Source organism: Cucurbita pepo, chromosome LG03 (genome assembly GCF_002806865.2).
Source record: "Cucurbita pepo subsp. pepo cultivar mu-cu-16 chromosome LG03, ASM280686v2, whole genome shotgun sequence".
NCBI lineage: Eukaryota > Viridiplantae > Streptophyta > Magnoliopsida > Cucurbitales > Cucurbitaceae > Cucurbita > Cucurbita pepo.
The window spans coordinates 1030462-1050260 of record NC_036640.1 but is presented as its reverse complement, the minus strand read 5'-3'; the positions used below and the strand labels follow the sequence as shown (position 1 = coordinate 1050260).

General features: G+C 35.7%; 4 protein-coding genes across 5 annotated transcripts; 2 read left to right on the top strand and 2 right to left on the bottom strand.

Annotated features, from left to right (window-relative positions):
• Nucleotides 1–229: 229 nt before the first annotated feature.
• On the bottom strand, nucleotides 230–3397 carry LOC111789763. Of its 2 annotated transcripts, none has more exons than XM_023670443.1 (6): nucleotides 3024–3397; nucleotides 1817–1985; nucleotides 1593–1722; nucleotides 1395–1449; nucleotides 918–1021; nucleotides 230–819 (listed from the first exon to the last, which is right to left on the bottom strand). In XM_023670443.1, exons 1-6 carry the CDS (start codon nucleotides 3184–3186, stop codon nucleotides 709–711), a joined length of 732 nt encoding a protein of 243 aa, XP_023526211.1. In that variant the 5' UTR covers nucleotides 3187–3397; the 3' UTR covers nucleotides 230–708. The 2 variants fall into 2 exon arrangements, with proteins under 2 accessions (XP_023526211.1, XP_023526212.1); XM_023670444.1 differs by having other exon boundaries at nucleotides 918–1018.
• Nucleotides 3398–3722: 325 nt separating this feature from the next.
• LOC111789764 (thaumatin-like protein 1b) lies at nucleotides 3723–4711 on the bottom strand. Its single transcript, XM_023670445.1, has 2 exons — nucleotides 4622–4711; nucleotides 3723–4543 (listed from the first exon to the last, which is right to left on the bottom strand). The coding sequence occupies exons 1-2, from the start codon at nucleotides 4674–4676 to the stop codon at nucleotides 3870–3872; spliced, it is 729 nt and encodes a 242-aa protein (XP_023526213.1). The 5' UTR covers nucleotides 4677–4711; the 3' UTR covers nucleotides 3723–3869.
• Nucleotides 4712–7668: 2957 nt separating this feature from the next.
• Nucleotides 7669–15867, top strand: LOC111790559 (phosphatidylinositol 4-phosphate 5-kinase 9-like). The gene is made up of 9 exons (XM_023671508.1): nucleotides 7669–7952; nucleotides 8698–10099; nucleotides 10543–10710; nucleotides 12131–12296; nucleotides 12921–13031; nucleotides 13290–13477; nucleotides 13705–13862; nucleotides 14631–14796; nucleotides 15106–15867. The coding sequence occupies exons 2-9, from the start codon at nucleotides 8838–8840 to the stop codon at nucleotides 15383–15385; spliced, it is 2499 nt and encodes an 832-aa protein (XP_023527276.1). The 5' UTR covers nucleotides 7669–7952; nucleotides 8698–8837; the 3' UTR covers nucleotides 15386–15867.
• Nucleotides 15868–16952: 1085 nt separating this feature from the next.
• Nucleotides 16953–18851, top strand: LOC111790078 (ras-related protein RABC2a-like). The gene is made up of 6 exons (XM_023670877.1): nucleotides 16953–17284; nucleotides 17461–17529; nucleotides 17813–17878; nucleotides 17991–18112; nucleotides 18291–18419; nucleotides 18510–18851. The coding sequence occupies exons 1-6, from the start codon at nucleotides 17146–17148 to the stop codon at nucleotides 18615–18617; spliced, it is 633 nt and encodes a 210-aa protein (XP_023526645.1). The 5' UTR covers nucleotides 16953–17145; the 3' UTR covers nucleotides 18618–18851.
• The last annotated feature ends 948 nt before the right edge of the window (nucleotides 18852–19799 follow it).

Genomic DNA, 19799 nt, shown 5'->3' with positions numbered 1-19799 from the left:
CATTACGTAATGTTGCCAGAGTATGCATAACCTCAAGATTTGAAATCCCTACTTATATACCTAGTATTGGCCATAATTTATATATCCGTTTCAAACCCTTCAGCTCGTAAGGTTTGACTTGTATTGTCTGAGATACAAACTAAATGTATAAAATAGTAATAGGTTTGTTTATCATACCCTACTCGTTTTCTAATCCTTCTAATTCATAAACCTCTGCTACAAACTCTCAGGTAACAAAATGATTATTTCCAAGTGGTGAACCAAACATACACAATAAGTGTGCAAAGATTTCTTTAAGGTACTCATAATTTATCAAACTGATAGGCAATACCTGGATGTTGTCCCCATCTTCAAATGAGCCCACGGCTGGAGAGAGATGTCCATCCACAGATTCTAGACCATCAAAATTTCAACTTCCGCACTCTGATTTACATTAAAGTTCAAGGAACATGCCATGCAGTATCGGGACGAGGGAATTAAAAGTAGACAAACTTCTTTAAGTTAATGAAGACGGATAATAATAATAAAAAGGGATTCTAATTAATGTCATCAAAACCTCAGCCTATTTACAAATGATGAAGCAATATATGGTGGGATAAATATGAGAACAAAATTAGGAACATTTTACTAATGCAAAATGAGTTGACAGATAAACTGAACCCTGCAGATTGAAAACTTTACTAGGAAGCCGGATTGGATGATAATGGCTCAGGCAATTGGTGAAAAAGGAGAGCCAACTGGAGCCGCAAGCCCAAGGTACCGCATTATCCTCATTCGACGAAATTTTCTTGTTGCTTTAACAGAAATGGTCGTCTCTTCCTACAGACCGAAGAATATTGTTTTATCATAACATAATATACAACTGGTCTTTACTTTGTTTTCCATGCATTGGAATAAATTTTGAGACCCCAACTTACATCGAAGGGAACTTTTGGCTTTCTTTCCCTTTTTCCTCGTCCTCTGTCGACGTGTAGGTCATTGTCTTCAATTCTGCTTGAGTTTGATGAAGACCCTTTATCTGCTTAAAGAAGACAAAGAGTTTCATCATATTTGATATCTCGTAAGAAAAACCCAACGGAACAACATGATGTAACAGAATGAATGCATGGAATCTAGGTGTAACGGCCGAAGCCCACCGCTAGTAGATATTGTCCTCTTTAAGCTTTTCCTGGGCTTGGGCCATTACACTGGAAGACATTGATCTTTCAAACATGCATTCTTAATGATCATTGTGTATTGAAAAAATGGAAGATGCTGTACATGTTTCTCAGCTTAATGGTAAAAGGCAAAATCTTTTTCTATTTCACGAAGCATGGTATTTTTGGCAGGAATAGTATGGCCAAGATAACTTCAAAACAAAATGGCAGATATTGATATACAAATCAAGCGCATACCACATGATTGATCTTGAAACTCTGCCGTTGTGTTTGAACTCCTCTCCTCAAAACTCTGAAGGAAGGTAAATGTCATGCACAGAGGTTTAAGCATAGACATTAAAAGGAAGAGTAGAAAGGCTGGATACTTCTAAATGAAAATCATAATACACACAGAATTTTTTTGAATTTAATGATAAAGAATAGCACATTACTTACTTCAGTAGACCACAACTGTACATTCTCTGGAGTTTCAGAAAGACTGTTGCTTTCTGAATCTGGTAATTTTTTACGAACAGGGTATGATATCTTAGAAGTACATTTTCTCTTGCTTAAAGCCTTGCATGAACTGAAAAAGGATAATCAAAATACTCACTAATATGAATAAAGAAAAGAAATTTGATAGCTTATTTTTTAACAACAGTTTAACATAACAAGCAGACCTTTCACTGAGGCGGCATTCAACTGATTGGATATCATCAGGACTTGAGCATTGGCTAAGTTCATCATCTTCCCCAGACGAGTTGCTGCATTTGACCAAAGAGCTCGAAGAGAGTTCTTCATTTGTATTATCTGAGTGATTCAAGGAGAATTGTGGGAAGGCAGCTGTGCCTAACATGTCCAAAAGACTTCAGGTTCAGTTTCAATCATTTAACATATAATCCAAATATAACATTGAGACTTTTCCCATTCCAAAATACTAAAGAAAACAGAATCAAGCGCACTTCAACAGGAAAGGGTTGACAAAATGAAATGAAAAATAAAACTTGTGGAATTGCTAATTGCTATATAGGATCTCTCGAGCCAGATATTTCTGATGCAACAAATATCCATATAAGTAATACGAAACAATCAAGAAGTAGTTAATAATATCTTAATTCTTATATTGGATGATAGACATAGATGCATCTGGCTATTGGATCATTAAAATTTCCATCATAAGAACAAACATTAAATCATCCATTGACACATTCCTCTCACTAGGGGCCACGAATTTCATCTAAAAGCCAACTACACTACGAATACCCAACTAAGAGAGACCACCTCAAAGAGGGCAACACATCACATACTCATGGTCAAGGGAAATTTCTGGCTGGGGTAGGGTTCATCTGACACTAAATCATTAAGGACAGTGCTGAGTGCAAACAAATAAAATTCAGAACACTAATTTGACCATTTATATTGTTTCAGATCCGAACTCCCCAAGATACACAACATGGAACACGATAACCACAAAGAACTCCTGCCCTCCATTTTCAACTGTTGCCAGAATAATGGATGTAAATTATTGTCCGTGTGTGAATGAAAAGAACTAGTTAACAGGTAACGGTGAGTATTATAACTGAAAATAGGGCCAATTTCGTGAATCAGTCTAAACACAATTTTTTTCTCTCCAAGAACTAGATGACAATACAGGATCGTAGAAACAATGTCTAGCAATATCCGGAAATCAAAGATAATAATGTGATGAAAAAAAAAAAAAAAAAAAAACNAACAGAAAAATATCAAACATTGTGCTAGAGAGATCCGAGGCGATACAATGACAGTGAGAGTCATCAAATCCAGTACACAAACAAATTCCAAAATTAATCACAAGCTAGGTTAGTTCAGACAGTTCCAGAAACAAAAAGGTACAAAATTAAAAGATACCTCGGTGAGCAATAGAAGATGAATAGCAAAAGAGAGAGGAGAAATCAGTGCGGCGTTTAGGCGGTGAGCTTCGGCGCTGTTGAGAGTACTTGGGTATATTATCAATCAGTGGTGGTTGTCTTTTGCCCTTCTTCCTCTGAGACGTCTCCCTCCTCTTCGCCATTGTCAAGAATCCGAGATACGCTTTGAGAATTGAATTATTGATGTGAAGAAGAAGCCCTAGATGAAGAAGAAGATGAAGAAGAAGCGGATTGTTTGGAAGTGGATCGGAACGAGCGAATAGAATGGGGCAGCGACGAATTACCAATTCGCATAAGAATGGGCCATTTTTAATTATTCCCAAACTCTCTGAAATCACTCCAACACGGTGGGCAGTCCAAATTTAACGAAAATAACTGATTTTTTTTTTCCCATCACTCCACGGAATAATATTTATACTCAATTTCAATCCTACGTCAATTTCATAATTGCACCTTTTTCTAATTCTATAAATACATATAAATAAATAATTAATAATCTTATGTAACTTTAAGGAAACTACTATATAATTTTAGCTTAAATAATTAAATAATTATTTATTTATTTATTAAAATTAAATTAAAATTTTTAATTTTTTTATTATATATATATATATATATATATATATATATATATATATATATATATATATCCAATTCAAGCAATATTGAGAGAGAATAATAATTGGAAGTTGGATTTTATTTTCTTTCTTTATTAATATTTAATGCAGAAATATGGAGTTGACATAAGATAAGACTTTGTCAAGTTTGTTCATATAACACTGTACGGTGTTATATCTTTATTCTTAATTATTTGTAGTTATTGTTCTCAACCGCAGAATGTGATGACATAATTTGGCCTGTTGTTGCAAGTGAAAGTGCTGTTCTTATCATCATATGCGTAGCTATAAGCATCCGGGCATTGGTTCTCGAAAATCATTGAGTAGTTTGTTGGCCTGCACTTGTTAGGGTCATTGAACGCTCCAGTGCAGCAATACTGAGGCTGGTTGAATGCAAAGCAAGCACTCTTGCAACCAATCACTTCGTTGCCCGATCTCACTTGCAATTCCCCCGGACATACCCTATTCACGTCATTACGGCAGTTGGAGGATCTGCATGGCCCTGTCCCGCCTTGGGTCGTGATGGTGGCTGGAATGTTGAACCCATCGACGAGGCTGACATCGTAGAAATCTTGCCCGCCGTTCGGGGCGACTGTGAATTCAGCTAACGTCGCTGGTGGGACTCCTCCTGCGCCATTGCATGAGAGCCCACGACCGCAATCTCCTGTCAAGCAAGTGAACCGTCCACCGTTGTTGGAGCATCGGGTTCTTGCCCATACTCGACCGGTCCATGGCGCTGGGACGTTAAACGACCTTGACGCTCCGGGAGCTAATTCGAATCCAGTTGTTGATAGTTGAGGTTGTCCTGGACCGCTTGTTAATGTTGCTGGCCATATGGTTCTCGGACAATTGTTTCTCACCGTTATCGTAGCAGCTTCCGCCCCTGAAATAATATAATGACGTGATCAAACGAACTAAACATTATTATTACTAACATCTCGAGAAAGAAACAATATCGTACCAAAACGGAGGACGAAGAACAAGAACGTTGCAACAAGGACTGCTTGGCTCGCCATTTCCGACACCTTCAATTTGCAAACTGATGAGTTATATGAATGAAAGGAGAGATCCACCATATGCTATTTATAGCCAAATGTATGAAGCTCAGCCAGATTGGAGGTGAGATTGCCGTGAAGGAAACTAATCTCACAGACCACTAAGGAACTGACACGTAATATTTGCGAATTAAGAAATTTAATTTATACGAAAACAAAGACTAATCAAACTCTCCATAAATTCAAGAAATGTATAAAAATTTCAAATAATAATAAAAAAAATTGTGTTAATATTGATAGCTTCAACATTGACTTTTAAACGTTACATAAAATTACAAAAATTTAATCAATGTTTCTTAGTAGTATTAGTTTAGTACTTAGGGGGCTAATAATTTCATTATGTTTTTAATCGTTTAAAAAATATATTAATAAATAATATAACATTTATAATTGTTGAATTCAAAGAAAAAAATAAATGACGTGGAATTAAATAAATAAAGAAAAATGATAAACATATAAGGAAATAACAAGGTATTCTAGAAGAAGATGAAGGGTATATGTGGAATTTTGTAATTTAGCCCGCATATCTCGTTAATGGATTGAATGAAATTGGAAGAGTCTTGTAATGAATAATTAAAGGGTAGGAAAATAGGCGTCTCTTATTTGACCAAAATGCCCGTTCAAGGTATTTGGTCTTAAGAAAATAATATTAATATATATTTCGTATTTATCAGTTTAATTGAAGTTTGATTAGTCAAATTAAATAATGCAGTACCATGGGTTCTTCAAAGACCTATGATAACAATTAATGGACGCCTTCCAATACTTATTTTTATTTAAATATCGAAGTTTTATGAAATTTAATCACTAAAATAAATAAGTGGTCTTATGCTTTAAATGTTGAAAGAATTTTTTCGTAGAAAAGTTTAATTATATTGATAAAATATAGATATTCTTTTTATAGACCGTCAGTCACATTCAAATCATGAAAATTTCATAATTTCTTATTTAAGAAAATTGAGATACAACTAAAGTTCAGTAAACAATTGGAAAATTAGATAAAATAAAATATTTAAAAAAAAAAAAAAACAAGATTTTATTTATTATACTTCATGTATTAAAAGAAAATAAATTATGTTGGTAGTTACCCCTAATCTAACTGGAATTTCATTGGAATTTGGGCAAAACCACTATTTTGGTTTTTTTTTTTTTCTTCTTCCTCTTATAAATAATATATATATATATATATTCAAAATATAGGGTAAAAATAATATTTTAATTGCGTGAATTTGATATTTAAATATTAAAATTAATCGTTATTATTTTGCTTTTATTGTCGAGTGGTCAGGGACCAAATAAAGACTTATACATCGTTGCTTATGAACATACTAGATATTTCTACGTGATTAATTGAAACAAATTAATGGCGAGTTGCTATTCAACCTAACTCATTGATAACCATACTATATCGTTACATAAGTTTAGAATCATTTGAATATTCAAACTAACTAGTCGTCTTTTTAGAATTTAACGTAGTTAGTATATTAAGTATAACTCGATTATAATTTATATTTTTTTTTTATTCGAGATCAAATGTTCGAATCTTCACTCATCTTTGTTGTACTAAAAAATGTTGGTCATCCATCCTTTAATTTAATTTTTTTTAATAGTGCGTTAGATATTGTAATTTCATGAAGCATATAAATTAGAAGTTGTAACCGTCCACCACTGGCAGATATTGTCTTATTCGTTATTCCCCTAGTTTTCTCTCAAGTTTTTTAAAACGTGTCTGCTAACGGGAGGTTTCCACACCCTTATAAAAAAAATATTTCGTTTTCATCTTCAACGGGATCTTACAATCCACCCCTTTTAGGGTCTAATGTCCTCGCTAGCACTCATTTATCTTTTCAATCGATGTGAGATCTCACCATCCACCTCCCTTTGGGGCTCACATCGGGCGCTTGTTTCTCTCTAATGAGTGTGAAATTTAACGGAAGTTAAATCTCAGTCAGTAAATAATTCGATTTTATGTTTAAGGTCATGTTTAATAATTATATAATTTGTATTATTTATTTTAAAAATTAAATTTATGAATATTATTGGGACTGTATAAAAGGTGTTATTGGGCCGTTGGAACTGCCACGGCCTTTTGGGTTCTTTCCGCACCCCATCACTGTTTCTTCACGCACACACTTGATGCAGCCCAATTGATTCTTACCAATAAACATCACCTTTGGTTAAATAATTTTTAACTCAAAATAAAAAAACACATAAAAGTTGAATAAATTAAATTAATGAAATCTTATGTTAATTTAATTGTATTATCATACGATAAATTTTAAATTATAATGCCTCCCATCTAACTTCAAATAAATTATTTGTAAATTTAATTGACTAATTAGAAATTTTAAAAAATTTAAATAATAAGCATAGAGACGTACAACACGTAAGCTTATCAACTTATTATCGATTTATTATTATTTTTATTTTCTTCAAATAATTAATATTAGTTAAATGGAGAAACTGACAGAATGTGAAAAGGTTCTAATAAAGCATAAAGCAAAAAGCAAAATTACCATTACGGGATACCATTTTATACATTTTAATTTAATCCCTATAATATTATTTTTAAGTTTTTTTAAATATAATTTGGTCACGTTTAATAAAATCATGAATGTTACTACTATACACATATTAAATATATGATACAATGTGTGAATAAATAATTTTAATTTAATCCGAATTAATATCAATTTAAAAGTGATTAATGAGATGTGATCCAATTATAATATCTGATTAAAAAATTTTAAATTATAGAAACTATGTTAATTAAGATCATACTATTTAAAAATATTAATTATATTAAATATCTAAAAGGTAAAAAACTAAAAGTTTAAAAACATTTATGAAATTTACTAAATCGGTAAATTAACAATTAAAAAAGAAAAAAAAGAAAAAAAGGAATTTTTTGTTTTCGGAAAAGGTTAAAAAAAGGGGGAAAAAATGTGTGAAGATTCGGGGGAAGAGATGCGAACGAAATTGGGAGGAAATTGGGTTTGAAATAGTTGTTTTTTAATGGAGGCAATGTCTGGCTAAAGATTAAGATAGAGTGCTGGGTTAGTTCAAAAGTGATCAGCTCGCAGAATTTTGATCCATAATCGTCACTCTCCAACTCAAAAAGATCGATCTGAAAGCGAGTCTGAGAAGGGTTCTGAAGGTGTTTTTCCACTTCCAACCGCACCTACTTTGCTCCTCTTCTCAGATCCTCCCACTCTGTTTTGATTCTCTTCTCCGGAGGTATAATCTCTCTTTCTATCTCTGTTCATTTCTTCTTGCTTTGATTCTGAGTATGACTGTATATTTGTTTGGATGCACATGAAATCCTTACACTTCACTTGCTTTGTTTCTTTTTATGTATTTTTACTGTTTTTTCTGCTATTTCTATGCATGATGTTTGGAAACTCGATCATGTAATGGTGAACTCAAGAGTTCGATTCATTTCATTTCGATGTTTGTTTCTGAGAATCAGCATTGAATTTAGATGTTGTATTGTGCTCATTAGTTTTCAACACCTGCTTGGTCACTCCAGAAACTGATTCTAACATTACGGCATTGGTCTTCCTTTGTCGCTTGATTTTGTTTCCTCTCGCCACGACTTATCTCCGTGGTTTGATTTTGCCTATCTGGTTTTATCAGCTCTACAGAAAGAGAACAAGCTTGATTGTGATTGTGTGTGTTGCTTTTTATGAAATATCAGCTTTGAAGATGGTGCCAGATCCAACTTTTTTAGTACGTTATGGAGTGTTCAATCCTACCATCATACACCAATTGCCTTCCTTACCAACTATGAATACTACCGTTCTCAAATCAGTCGTGAAAACTAGCGAATAAATAAAATTGCTCTCGTATGCTCTGTTTCTGTTCGTATTGTGATTTTATCCACAGGGAATAATAACTGATTTCATCATGCCCCCTAAACTCGTATTATTCTCTTGGTAGACTTTGTTTTGTATTCATGCTAACAAGTTTCTTGTTTCTGCAGATCAAAGGACGAAAGTTGGAGCCAACAATTTTCTTCCTGCAATAAACATTCTTTGTACGATATCCTGTCTGTCTTATAGCGGATGGGGTGCGTTGGAAATTAATATTTTATTAAGAAATTGACTCCTTTGGGCATTGTGCATGTCTGGCCCTGAGGCCATCGTTGAAAACGTGGAAGGGACACTTTCTTCTGCCGGAAGAACGAAATCACTCGATGCCATTTCAAGCAAATGCGTCACATCTGCGATAACAAATGGTGAAACTGTTCTTAGCTCTGAGTCTGCTTGCTTCAGAGTTGCGGAGCTATTGCTTGTCAATGATGAGTTGTATTCTGGGTCTCTTCTTGATAACATCCCTGAGGGCACGGGGAAATATGTCTGGTCAGATGGATGCATATATGAGGGTGAGTGGAGAAGGGGGAGGAGGCATGGGACTGGAAAACTTCGATTTCCTTCTGGAGCAGTTTACGAGGGTGAATTTTCAGGTGGTTTTATTTATGGTACAGGAACATATAAAGGTCCTGATAATTTGATTTATAAGGGACGATGGAAATTGAATTTGAAACATGGTTTAGGTTATCAAGTCTATCCAAATGGGGATACTTTTGAAGGATCTTGGATGCAGGGAACACCTGAAGGGCCCGGTAAGTATACATGGGCTAATGGAAATGTTTATTTGGGGAATATGAAAGCAGGGACGATGTCAGGGAAAGGAACCCTTACTTGGATAAATGGTGACTCATTTGAAGGAAACTGGTTGGGTGGCATGATGCATGGGTTCGGGGTATACATGTGGAGTGATGGAAGCTGCTATGTGGGGACGTGGACTAGGGGCCTGAAGGATGGAAAAGGGTCATTCTATCCAAAAGGAAGTCGCCTTCCAGCAGTTCAAGAAATTTACCTGAAGGCTTTGCGAAAAAGAGGGTTGTTACCCGATTTAAAAAAGCCGAATCATGCACATATTCATCATGCTACTACAGGGGATATGGGAAATTTCAAGGTTGGTGAGAACCAGCAATCCTCTGGAGTTTCATCTGATAAGATCTCAAAGGGCAGTTTGTTAAATCTGGAACATTATCGCACTAAAAATGTTTCCCTTGAAAGGCGCTGGAGTCTTGAGGTAGCAATTGAAAAAGTAATTGGACACGACTCTTCATCAGGATTATCAGACTATGAATTGGGTGGAAATGAAATAGATACAAAAATACCAATTTTGGAACGCGAGTATATGCAAGGTGTACTTATCAGTGAACTCGTTATAAATAATAGTTTTTCCTCCCCATCATCCAAAAAAGGAAAACGAAGACAGAGAAAGCTGGTCAAAGAGGTTAAGAAACCAGGTGAGATGATCATAAAAGGTCATAGGAGTTACGATTTGATGCTCAGTTTACAACTTGGAATCAGGTATGCTCATTTAACTACATTTAAACAAAAATCCCGAATTGTGTTTCTTTTAGAATATCTCAGACTTATTTCTTTATCCACGATTTGTTGCTTGTGCCTGGATTTTGATAATTATATCAATTACCCTCTTTCGTTGGCATGGAAGTCGTAAATTCATGAATATCATTTAAAAACCTCTGTCCTAGAAATAATATTACCAGCGAAAATAGATTATTGAAGAAAATGACTAAATGAGAACGGGCATAAATCATAAATCATAAATCGGTCACTTAGAGGACAGAGGGAATGATGCTTTCTTGTGTATTTTTTGTTCTTGAACTCAAAATCCTTATTTACTTGCCAGTTACTACTGGTTATTTGTGACCATAAAGATGAATTTATATGGTTTATACCGTCAACAACGTTGAGAAGTTAGTATTGAACATACATTAGAATGTGGTCAGATACACTGTGGGTAAAATTACACCCATACAAAGGCGGGAAGTCAGGAGTTCAGACTTTGGTCCTCGAGCAAGCTTTTGGATGAACTTCCCTAAAGAAGGTTCCCAGTTGACTCCACCTCATCATTCAGAAGATTTTAAGTGGAAAGATTATTGTCCGATGGTCTTCAGGTTAGATGCTGGGCTTTAACATTTAGGGTTGTTATGTACGCAGATCATTCATTTATATATGCATGCAGAGTCACAGGATGCAAAGTCTTTTAGATACCTTCAATCGTCGATTCCTTCATATGCTGGGATGCTTTTTTTTTCCTTAAACTTTATACATGTGAAGTCTATCCGTATGCCGATATAGTTGTGTATAGTATATTGTCTTTCAGGGGCTTTTGTTCACTTTCCAGGGATGTAGACATTTATATGGTGATGCTTACCCTTATGATCGCTATGATTCAAGTGATTTAAATGTGCTACTTGTTTACCAATTTTCATGATGAAATATTTGGTCAGAAATGGAGCTGCTTAGATGATAGCCAAACAAATTATGGCTGGATGTCTTTGTCGGTCCTCACTCTTTTGTCTTGTTGTTTCTGACGCACAGCTTTATAAATACTACTTGAGAGAATTTTATAACGGTTTTCTTGTGGTCTATATGGAATGAAAGGTTTCAAGATCTTGAGGGATTAGAAGAAATCATTTAATAGCTTTTATGAATCACCATCCCTTTTGGCTTTTGGTGTAAAAACACTCAACTTTGTGAAAGATTTTAATATGAATTCAATTTCTTCCGATTGGAGATGTTTTTGGTAACCTGCCTTGGTGCAGGTCTGGGCTCTCCTCTCCTTGAAATTCTTTTATATATATAAAAGAATTTTGCTTCCTTTTACAATTGACCTGGAAATGTGCTTCTACAAGCTCGATTATGTGGCAATCTGGGCATCTCTACCATGTACCTTGAGCATGGTTGAATCCTTCTGCTCGTGTTGTTTTCCTTACCAACACTATGTCAGCATCAATGAGAAGGAGAAAATTCTTTTATCCTTATATTTTCCTAATTCAGGACAAATTGCAAAATACATGATACAAAAGTTAAGGCAAAGGTCAACTGTCTATTAGTTACTGTCCTATCATTATACATGTGAAAATATTCATTCGTGATAGTTTTTCTAGAATATCTAGTTTTCCATGTTGCTTAATCTCTTTTCTTGTAATTATGAAATGGAGGATTAAATATGTTTAGTTATGAAACTGTATGCAGATGATTTATGAACGATGCTCTTCTTCTTAGTCATTTCTGTCAAGTTTCAACATTATTTTTCTTAAATGTCTCTTAATGTAATTGTCTTGGAAAATTGGCTTTTTTCCACCCCAGGTATCTTCTTTATGTGGAAAATCAAAGTTCTGTTAAGTTTCAAGATGGGAGAATGTACTCGATTAATCTCATAGTTTTGTTATGCATTCTAACTTGCATTTACTAGGGTTGCAAGTAAGAAGAAATGTAGTTCTCAAAAAAGAAGAGATGTGCACAAAGATGATGGAATTTATGCTTTCTCTGCATCCTCTTGATTCATATCTTTATAAAAATTCGTTATAGGAATCTGAGGGAGATGTTTAAGATTGATGCTGCTGACTACATGATGTCCATTTGTGGCAATGATGCTCTTAGAGAGCTATCTTCACCTGGGAAGAGTGGCAGTGTCTTCTTTCTGTCCCAAGATGATCATTTCATGATTAAAACACTCCGAAAATCTGAAGTTAAGGTGTGTTCATCTCTACTTGCAAGTTGCAATGAGCGTCCAAATTGTTGCACACCCCTACATGCAATGATTAAACTTTCATAGAAATTGTAAATTTTCCAGAGTAACTTCTGCATAGCACATAGATATTTTTCTTCTTGGAAATTATGCAACGGCTTAGAAAATGTAGCACCGTATTTTGATTGCATGATTCTCCAAGTAAAAAAAAAAAAGAAAAAAACTAAATTCTGAGAGTTCAGATTGAATTATGATTTAGAAGTATTTATTGGGTTTAGAAAATGTAACACCGTATTTTGATAACGTAGGTGTTTCATTTTTCTGTTGGATGATACTGAGTTATTTTTTTTATGCATGTGTATATTTCATTTGATTGAAATGCATTTGTAAGATGCATACCAAGGAATAACATATCTTTTCTGAGTAAAGTAGACTACTTGAGATTTGAGTTTGAAGAAGTACCGCAACTTTATCTCATGCTTTAAGAAAAAAGACAACCCATCATGCCGAATAACCCTCATAGTTCTCGAGTTGCCTTAACAAGTCCGCCGGATTAAACTGTCACTCATGAATTTTCCGTGTGTTTTATTCATTTATATGCCAATGACATCTACAAATGTTTTGCTGTAGGTTCTTCTGCGGATGCTTCCAGATTATCATCATCATGTGAGGTCATATGAGAATACACTGGTCACAAAATTTTTTGGCCTTCATAGAATCAAACCATCCAGCGGTCATAAGGTATTAAACTCCAAAACTTGGAGCTTTTGTCCTAGCCTGTGGCATTCTCCGGTTCTTCCACATATGATGCGTTCTAGATGTACACAGACCCTAGCATATTGTTAGAAAATTAGAATTTAGGTTATCATATGTTATTTCTGACCTCATTGTGACCGCATGATTTTAAATGTTTCTTCAAACTTGCTTTGAAATTCAAGTTGTTAAATAATAACTTCAAACAACTAATATTTTATCAGCTAACATTTTGTTTTTGTGCAGTTTCGCTTTGTAGTAATGGGAAATATGTTCTGCACAGAGTTGAGAATTCATCGGAGATTTGATTTGAAGGGTTCGTCCCTTGGACGATCAGCAGACAAGGTTGAAATAGATGAAAACACCATACTCAAGGATTTAGATTTGAACTACTCGTTTTATTTGGAACCTACTTGGCGAGAGGCTTTATTAAAGTAAGGCATACTTAAATTATTCTCTATTTCTGGGAAGGCTATACGTTAGTATGTCATAGAATTGATTTTTTCTTCCAAGCATGCTATACGTTTGAGATAGAGCAGTACTTGATTGAAGGAACTCTAGCTCACCAAACAACTATTGCTGAACAAGCATTTTTCAACATTGAAAGGCATGTGTGTGTGTGTGTTTGTCATTCTTAAATCACATGTTCTCTTCAATACAGGCAGATCGAGATTGATAGTAAATTCCTAGAAGTGCAGAATATCATGGACTATAGCCTTTTGTTGGGTGTACATTATCGTGCCCCACAACGGCTACAATCCCACATATCTTACAATCGAAGCATAAGGGCTGATGGGTTGGAAATTCTTGCGGAGGATGGTGAGTATCAAATGAGAACTTTTTTTTATCTTTTGTATTTCCGGTCAATATTTATAATCGCTCCGGCTTCAAATTTTTAAAAAAGGATATAATACATTAAGAATAGGCTAAATAACTTATACGGTAAAAATTACATGGATTGGAGAAATCACAAAATGAAGATCCCTTAATTTATACTGCTGCGAGATTTTTGATATTCTGAGATCCAAAATCAGGTATTTATTGGTTATGAATATGAAGCTGTACATTTTAGAATTTTATTATTCTGTTTGCCAGTATAATGCTAGGAAAGCAAGGTTGGTGGACCTAGATAATATTCAAAGTTCGGCAGTACTTTTCATTTTCATATGAAATTATGAATATTAGAGTAATTTTGATTTGACAGTTCTTATGGACCTCTGGAAAATTTTCTCCATTAGTTTTCCATATCCAACATAACGTTTACCAGTCTTATCTCCAGACGTTGGCTATTGATATGCTATGAGTATGACTTGAATTGAAACATTAGTTTGATATTGACGGATGCCAATTACCTTAGCTTGCTGATTATCCAGCCTAAGATCCTATTCTGTTTTGCCATTGAGACTGAGCTTACAATTGGGAGAATTTTCGGATCTCGGTACTTGTGGCCATCTAAATTTCATCTGTTATGCATTGGATTGAGTATAATTTTGTGTTTAGCCAGTCACCCAGTTGATTTTCTGATTTGATTTGATTTGATTTGATTTGATGTACTTGACACAACTAGCTGCTAATATTAAATGGCAGATCCTTTCGAGGAAGACATATCGACCTACCCACAAGGCCTTGTCTTAGTACCTCGCACAGATGATAACAGTGTTGTTGTTGGCCCCCACATCAGAGGCAGCCGTTTGCGAGCATCATCTGCAGCTGGGGATGAGGAAGTGGATCTTCTGTTGCCTGGTACTGCAAGGTACTACTTTTCATCCCCACAAAATTCTCATTCTTCCAACTACTTATGTAATCATGCATACATGGTAAGAGCAAGACAGCTGACCTAATCAAGAATCAACCTGTCTGATCATTATTATAGCTTGAAGATTGAGACATATCTTCAAGCACGTCTCAGTGTTTGTTTGTCAACCACAGTAGAATCATGTTTACAAAGTAGGTTATGGTTTATTAATCTTTACTCGCTACTCTTCTTGCAATTACTGGTATTTAACAATATCTATCAGAAAGAATTGCAATTGAGAAAATCGTTTCACACTCCGTCATGCAGGCTCCAAATCCAACTTGGAGTGAACATGCCAGCAAGAGCTGAGCAAATTCTAGGAGAAGAAGAAAATCAGATGTTTCACGAGGCTTATGATGTGGTTCTATATCTGGGGATCATCGACATTCTACAAGAGTACAATATGAGCAAGAAGATCGAACATGCATATAAATCTATTCAATTTGATTCATTGTCCATCTCTTCTGTGGATCCTACATTCTATTCCCAACGTTTTCTTGAGTTCATATTTCAGAAAGCATTCCCTCAAAATGCTCTCGCAAGCTGAGGAATGTTGCTCCACATGCATATCCTTACAATTCAATTTCTCCTCCGGAAGTTTTCCTGCAGCAGGCGATGCATATTACAACGATTGAAGATCGGAGAGCCTTCATTTTGGAATCTGTGGAGGGTTGTGGGTGACAAATGGTGGCGATGAGACCCAGGTTGTGCAAGTGCTTTAAAATTCTCAGCCGTTCGCTTGTAGATTATTTTAACACTCTTTTCCACGTCCTAACATAATCTTCTGCAGTTCCTCTGGTAGAGTCTTAATTTATACTTCCATTCATATTGAGCTTACGACATTTCTCTCTCCCCTTACTCTTCTACTATTGAAAAGGAAATAAGGGAAATCGCCCATGAAGATTCTACATTCAGTTGCTAAGGGGCTGCATGTTTTTTTTTATTTCCCCTATGATACTTGTAAGTTAGTTGCAGAAACAAGTTCATCATAGCTCTACATTGTTGATCTCAAATTTTGGTCATTTCTTTCATAAATGTATTTTTTTCTTTTCAAATTTTAAGCGTTTTGAGTATTGTTGTGAATTGTTCGTGCTAGAATCAGCGATTTTGAGAAATATTAAAAATTATGGGTTTTTTTTTTTTTTTTTTTTTACAATAATATGGTTCAAGCATCTTAGCTGTTAGATACAACAATTTTCTTTCATTTTGCCTGAATAGATACAACAATAAAAAATATGTTTAGTTTCTACATGCCGAAATATGATCATAGAATGGAAAAGTGCAACAAAATTCACTAATGATTGCGCATAAAGTAGGGATCCTAGACGAGATCGATGGTCTCGAGAGCAAGCCGTCGAAGACGCTCTCGACGATCGATAGCTTCATTCTGAGCAAAGGCCGCTCCTCCACTTCCCGGCTTCGACCCCCACTCTCTGTCCATCGCCGTCGAACTTCGGCGTTGCTTCTTTACCGGATCCGAATTTCCGACTGACAAAGCTACTCCATCGTCGTCCCGGCGACATAAAAGGACCTAAAAGGCCCAAAATGAGAGAACCAATATGGGCTACGGCCCATAATCGTTTACGAATTATTGGGCCAATTTATAAATGGCCCATGGAGTTTAGAGCTAAAAAGTACACGATCATTTCGAAATATAACGGTCTGTCTAATTAGAAAATAAAATCCGAGTGAAAATGACGGAAAAGCTGAAGATCATCCATCCATCCATCCATCCATCCATCCATCCATCATGATCTTTCTTAATGATGATTGAGATTCCCACATCCATCCATCCATCCATCCATCCATCATGATCTTTCTTAATGATGATTGAGATTCCCACTACGCCTAAAAAAAAGATTAAATTATTGCATATAAACAGTTACTCCAAGGACAGAAAAATGTTAGCTTTATTTCAAAATTTGAATTTTTTTTGCAAGGAATATCTGATCATAAAAATCCCATTTTGAATTTACAAAAATAATTTGAAGTTTATTCCAAGAAAAAACTTGGTTTACAAGAAACAAGTTTGCTGAAACAGCGAGCCAAGCAGTAGAGTTGGGACAAAACCATGGAATTCCCATAAAAGAAAGGGTATAATAGAGACAATAACATTACATTTCATCTAAGAAAAGAAAAAGGGGAAGGGCAAAGAACAAATACGTTGTCGTCTCACCTGGTGCTCACTTAGCCGTTTTCTTGGAACTTCTTCCTTCTTCCTTCTTCCCTGTTTTCTTACATAAACAAACATGGCCCAATAGAATTTTGTAATCCCATTTTTTCTGTTCTTTCATTTGGATCATCAAAATGGGATCCTCTTCCGGCCAGACCAGCAATTACGATCTGTCGTTTAAGGTTTTGTTGATCGGCGATTCGGGTGTCGGCAAAAGTAGTCTTCTTCTCAGCTTCATCTCTACTGATCTTGAAAATCTTGCCCCTACTATTGGTATGTTTTGTTTTGCCACAACAACCAAACCCCACTTTTTCTTTTGCATTCAAGAAGCGCATGAAGGAAAAAGATGAACAGGACATGCCCTTCTCATCTTCTTCTTCTTTGTGGTGCTTTGGTTCTGTGTTTGGATCTGTTTTGTTCTTTTTTTTCAACAGTTTGTTTCTTTTTAGGTGTGGATTTTAAGATCAAGCTGCTTAAGGTGGGTGGGAAGAGATTGAAGCTGACAATCTGGGACACTGGTAATGATTAAGCTTTAAACGGTTCTTTTATCTGCCATTTTTGGTTCAAATTCTGGAGATTTTCACTTCGTTTTGTATCTGAACTTGTTAGAACTAAATTTGGACCTATACTCCAAATTTTATCTCTGCTCGAACTGTCTCTCTTTTGTTGTTCCTGTCTAAATGATTTGGGAAGAAGAAAGTTTGCCAAAGTCATTGGAATCTCAATTGTTTCACGGTTTCCAATAGTTTTTCACTTCAGATGGACTGGTTTTGAACTTGTTTAAGCCTTGGTTTCTTGCAGCTGGACAAGAGAGATTCAGAACATTAACCAGCTCCTACTATAGAGGTGCCCAAGGGATCATTCTTGGTAAGGCCAATGCTGAAGGATGTTTCACTGACATTTTGCTGTCTTCTGAGCTAATGTTTCTCTGGGTTATGTGCTGTTCATTTATCCTGAAATGTTTATTATCTTGTGGTAGTCTATGATGTCACACGGAGAGAAACGTTCGAGAACTTATCCGATGTATGGGCTAAAGAAGTGGAACTCTACTCGACGAATAAGGACTGTGTCAAGATGCTTATTGGTAATAAGGTTGACAGAGTAAGTTTGCTTCTTTCTCTGGTGTTCTAGAGAACACTCCTCAAGTTGAACACCTGCATTTTTGAATGATTTATCGACAAACGCTATTCACGAGTAGCGATAATCGTTTAGGGAATGTTTCTAAGCTCTATGGTATTCAGCTTGAAAAATGATAGAAGTTCATGTGTGTTGAACATAGGAATCTGAAAGGGCTGTGAGCAGAGAGGAGGGGGCTGCTCTAGCAAAAGAGCTTGGATCCCATTTCCTTGAATGCAGCGCTAAAACCAGAGAGAATGTGGAGAAATGCTTTGAAGAGTTGGCATTGAAGGTAGATATCTATCAAACCAATTTCGAGTACTAACCTCGAGAAATCGATCGCCTCGTTCGTTGTATGAACCTTTGTTTTTTGGTGGTACAGATCATGGAGGCTCCTAGTCTAATTGAACAGGGTTCCACTGTTGTAAAAAGAAACATTCTGAAGCAGCAGGAATTCCAGGCTGCATCAACAACAGGTTGCTGCCTCTGAAAACTCGAGCACCAAACATATAGCATGATTCTCCTTATCCACAGTTTCTGTACATGTCTCCTACTGCTTCTCCTTGTCAATGAGTTGTTTGTTTGCTTAAATGACTGTAATTGGGAGTTGAAAAAGAAAGCTAAATACATCAAACCACACACTTATGTAAATTTTCTTCTTCTTCTTCCAGTTTCTCCTCCCATCCTTTGGATTTATGCAAATTTGGCTGATCAAACACATTATTCACTCGATATATCACAATTCTACATCTAAACTAAATATTTACATCAAGTTTGTGAGATCTCTATATTGGTTGGAGAGTAAAATGAAACATTAAAGATATAGAAACCTCTCTCTAGCATATGCGTTCTAAAACCGTGAGGCTAACGTTGATACGTAATTGGTCAAAGCGAACAACATCTACTATTGGTGGACTTGAGCTGTTACAAATGGTATTAGAGTCAGTCATCGACCGGTGTGCTAGCAAGGATACTAGGGGTTGTTACAAATGGTATCGGAGTCAGTCATCGGGGAGTGTGCAAATGAGGACGGTGGGCTCCAAGAGGGTGGATTGTGAGATCTCACATCGGTTAGAGAGGGGAACGCTCCAAGGGGGTGGATTGTGAGATATCACATCGGTTAGAGAGGGGAACGCTCCAAGGGGGTGGATTGTGAGATCTCACATCGATTAGAGAAGGAAACGAAACATTGGTTATAAGGTGTGGAAACTTCACCCTAATAGATGAAACTTCACCCTAATAGATGCATTTTAAAACGGTAAACCAAACAACAAGACAATATTTACTCTAGGGGTGTGGCAAATTTGAATGGAAAACAAGAGGAGAGACTTTGAGCTCAGCTTTGTTTTTTGTCTTTCACAATTTATCTTTTTGAAATTGTAAAGGAAGGTTTCCCCCTTCACAATAATTTTCTGTCTTTTTGTATTGTGTACAATGGACTCCTAGCATAAACAGTATTAGGCAACCAATGGCCCCTTCATGTTGGAAAGGCAATCACAGGAAACTCCTCCCCCAACCACAAGTTTGGTTCATAAAGAAAGGTAATATTCACCCCATCGTCTGTTTCTCATCGGTTTCACTACCAACCAGCAGCAATGATCTATGTTTTTTATAAAATGGATCCCATCTGAATTCTTCTTGAATTTAATTTCTAACCCTAATATTTTCAGTT

Bases quoted from the DNA above. Each gene is read 5' to 3' on its own strand.
- LOC111789763 (XM_023670443.1), bottom strand. From the start codon at position 3,186: ATGGCGAAGAGGAGGGAGACGTCTCAGAGGAAGAAGGGCAAAAGACAA. The intron at 1,450-1,592 runs GTAAGTAATGTG...ACCTTCCTTCAG, and splicing joins TACAGTTGTGGTCTACTGAA to AGTTTTGAGGAGAGGAGTTC. The intron at 820-917 runs GTAAGTTGGGGT...TTCGGTCTGTAG, and splicing joins AGCCAAAAGTTCCCTTCGAT to GAAGAGACGACCATTTCTGT.
- LOC111789764 (XM_023670445.1), bottom strand. From the start codon at position 4,676: ATGGCGAGCCAAGCAGTCCTTGTTGCAACGTTCTTGTTCTTCGTCCTC. The intron at 4,544-4,621 runs GTACGATATTGT...ATATTATTTCAG, and splicing joins GTTCTTCGTCCTCCGTTTTG to GGGCGGAAGCTGCTACGATA.
- LOC111790559 (XM_023671508.1), top strand. From the start codon at position 8,838: ATGTCTGGCCCTGAGGCCATCGTTGAAAACGTGGAAGGGACACTTTCT. The intron at 10,711-12,130 runs GTTAGATGCTGG...AATTCGTTATAG, and splicing joins TATTGTCCGATGGTCTTCAG to GAATCTGAGGGAGATGTTTA. The intron at 14,797-15,105 runs GTACTACTTTTC...TCCGTCATGCAG, and splicing joins CTGTTGCCTGGTACTGCAAG to GCTCCAAATCCAACTTGGAG.
- LOC111790078 (XM_023670877.1), top strand. From the start codon at position 17,146: ATGGGATCCTCTTCCGGCCAGACCAGCAATTACGATCTGTCGTTTAAG. The intron at 17,879-17,990 runs GTAAGGCCAATG...ATCTTGTGGTAG, and splicing joins TGCCCAAGGGATCATTCTTG to TCTATGATGTCACACGGAGA. The intron at 18,420-18,509 runs GTAGATATCTAT...TTGGTGGTACAG, and splicing joins TTGAAGAGTTGGCATTGAAG to ATCATGGAGGCTCCTAGTCT.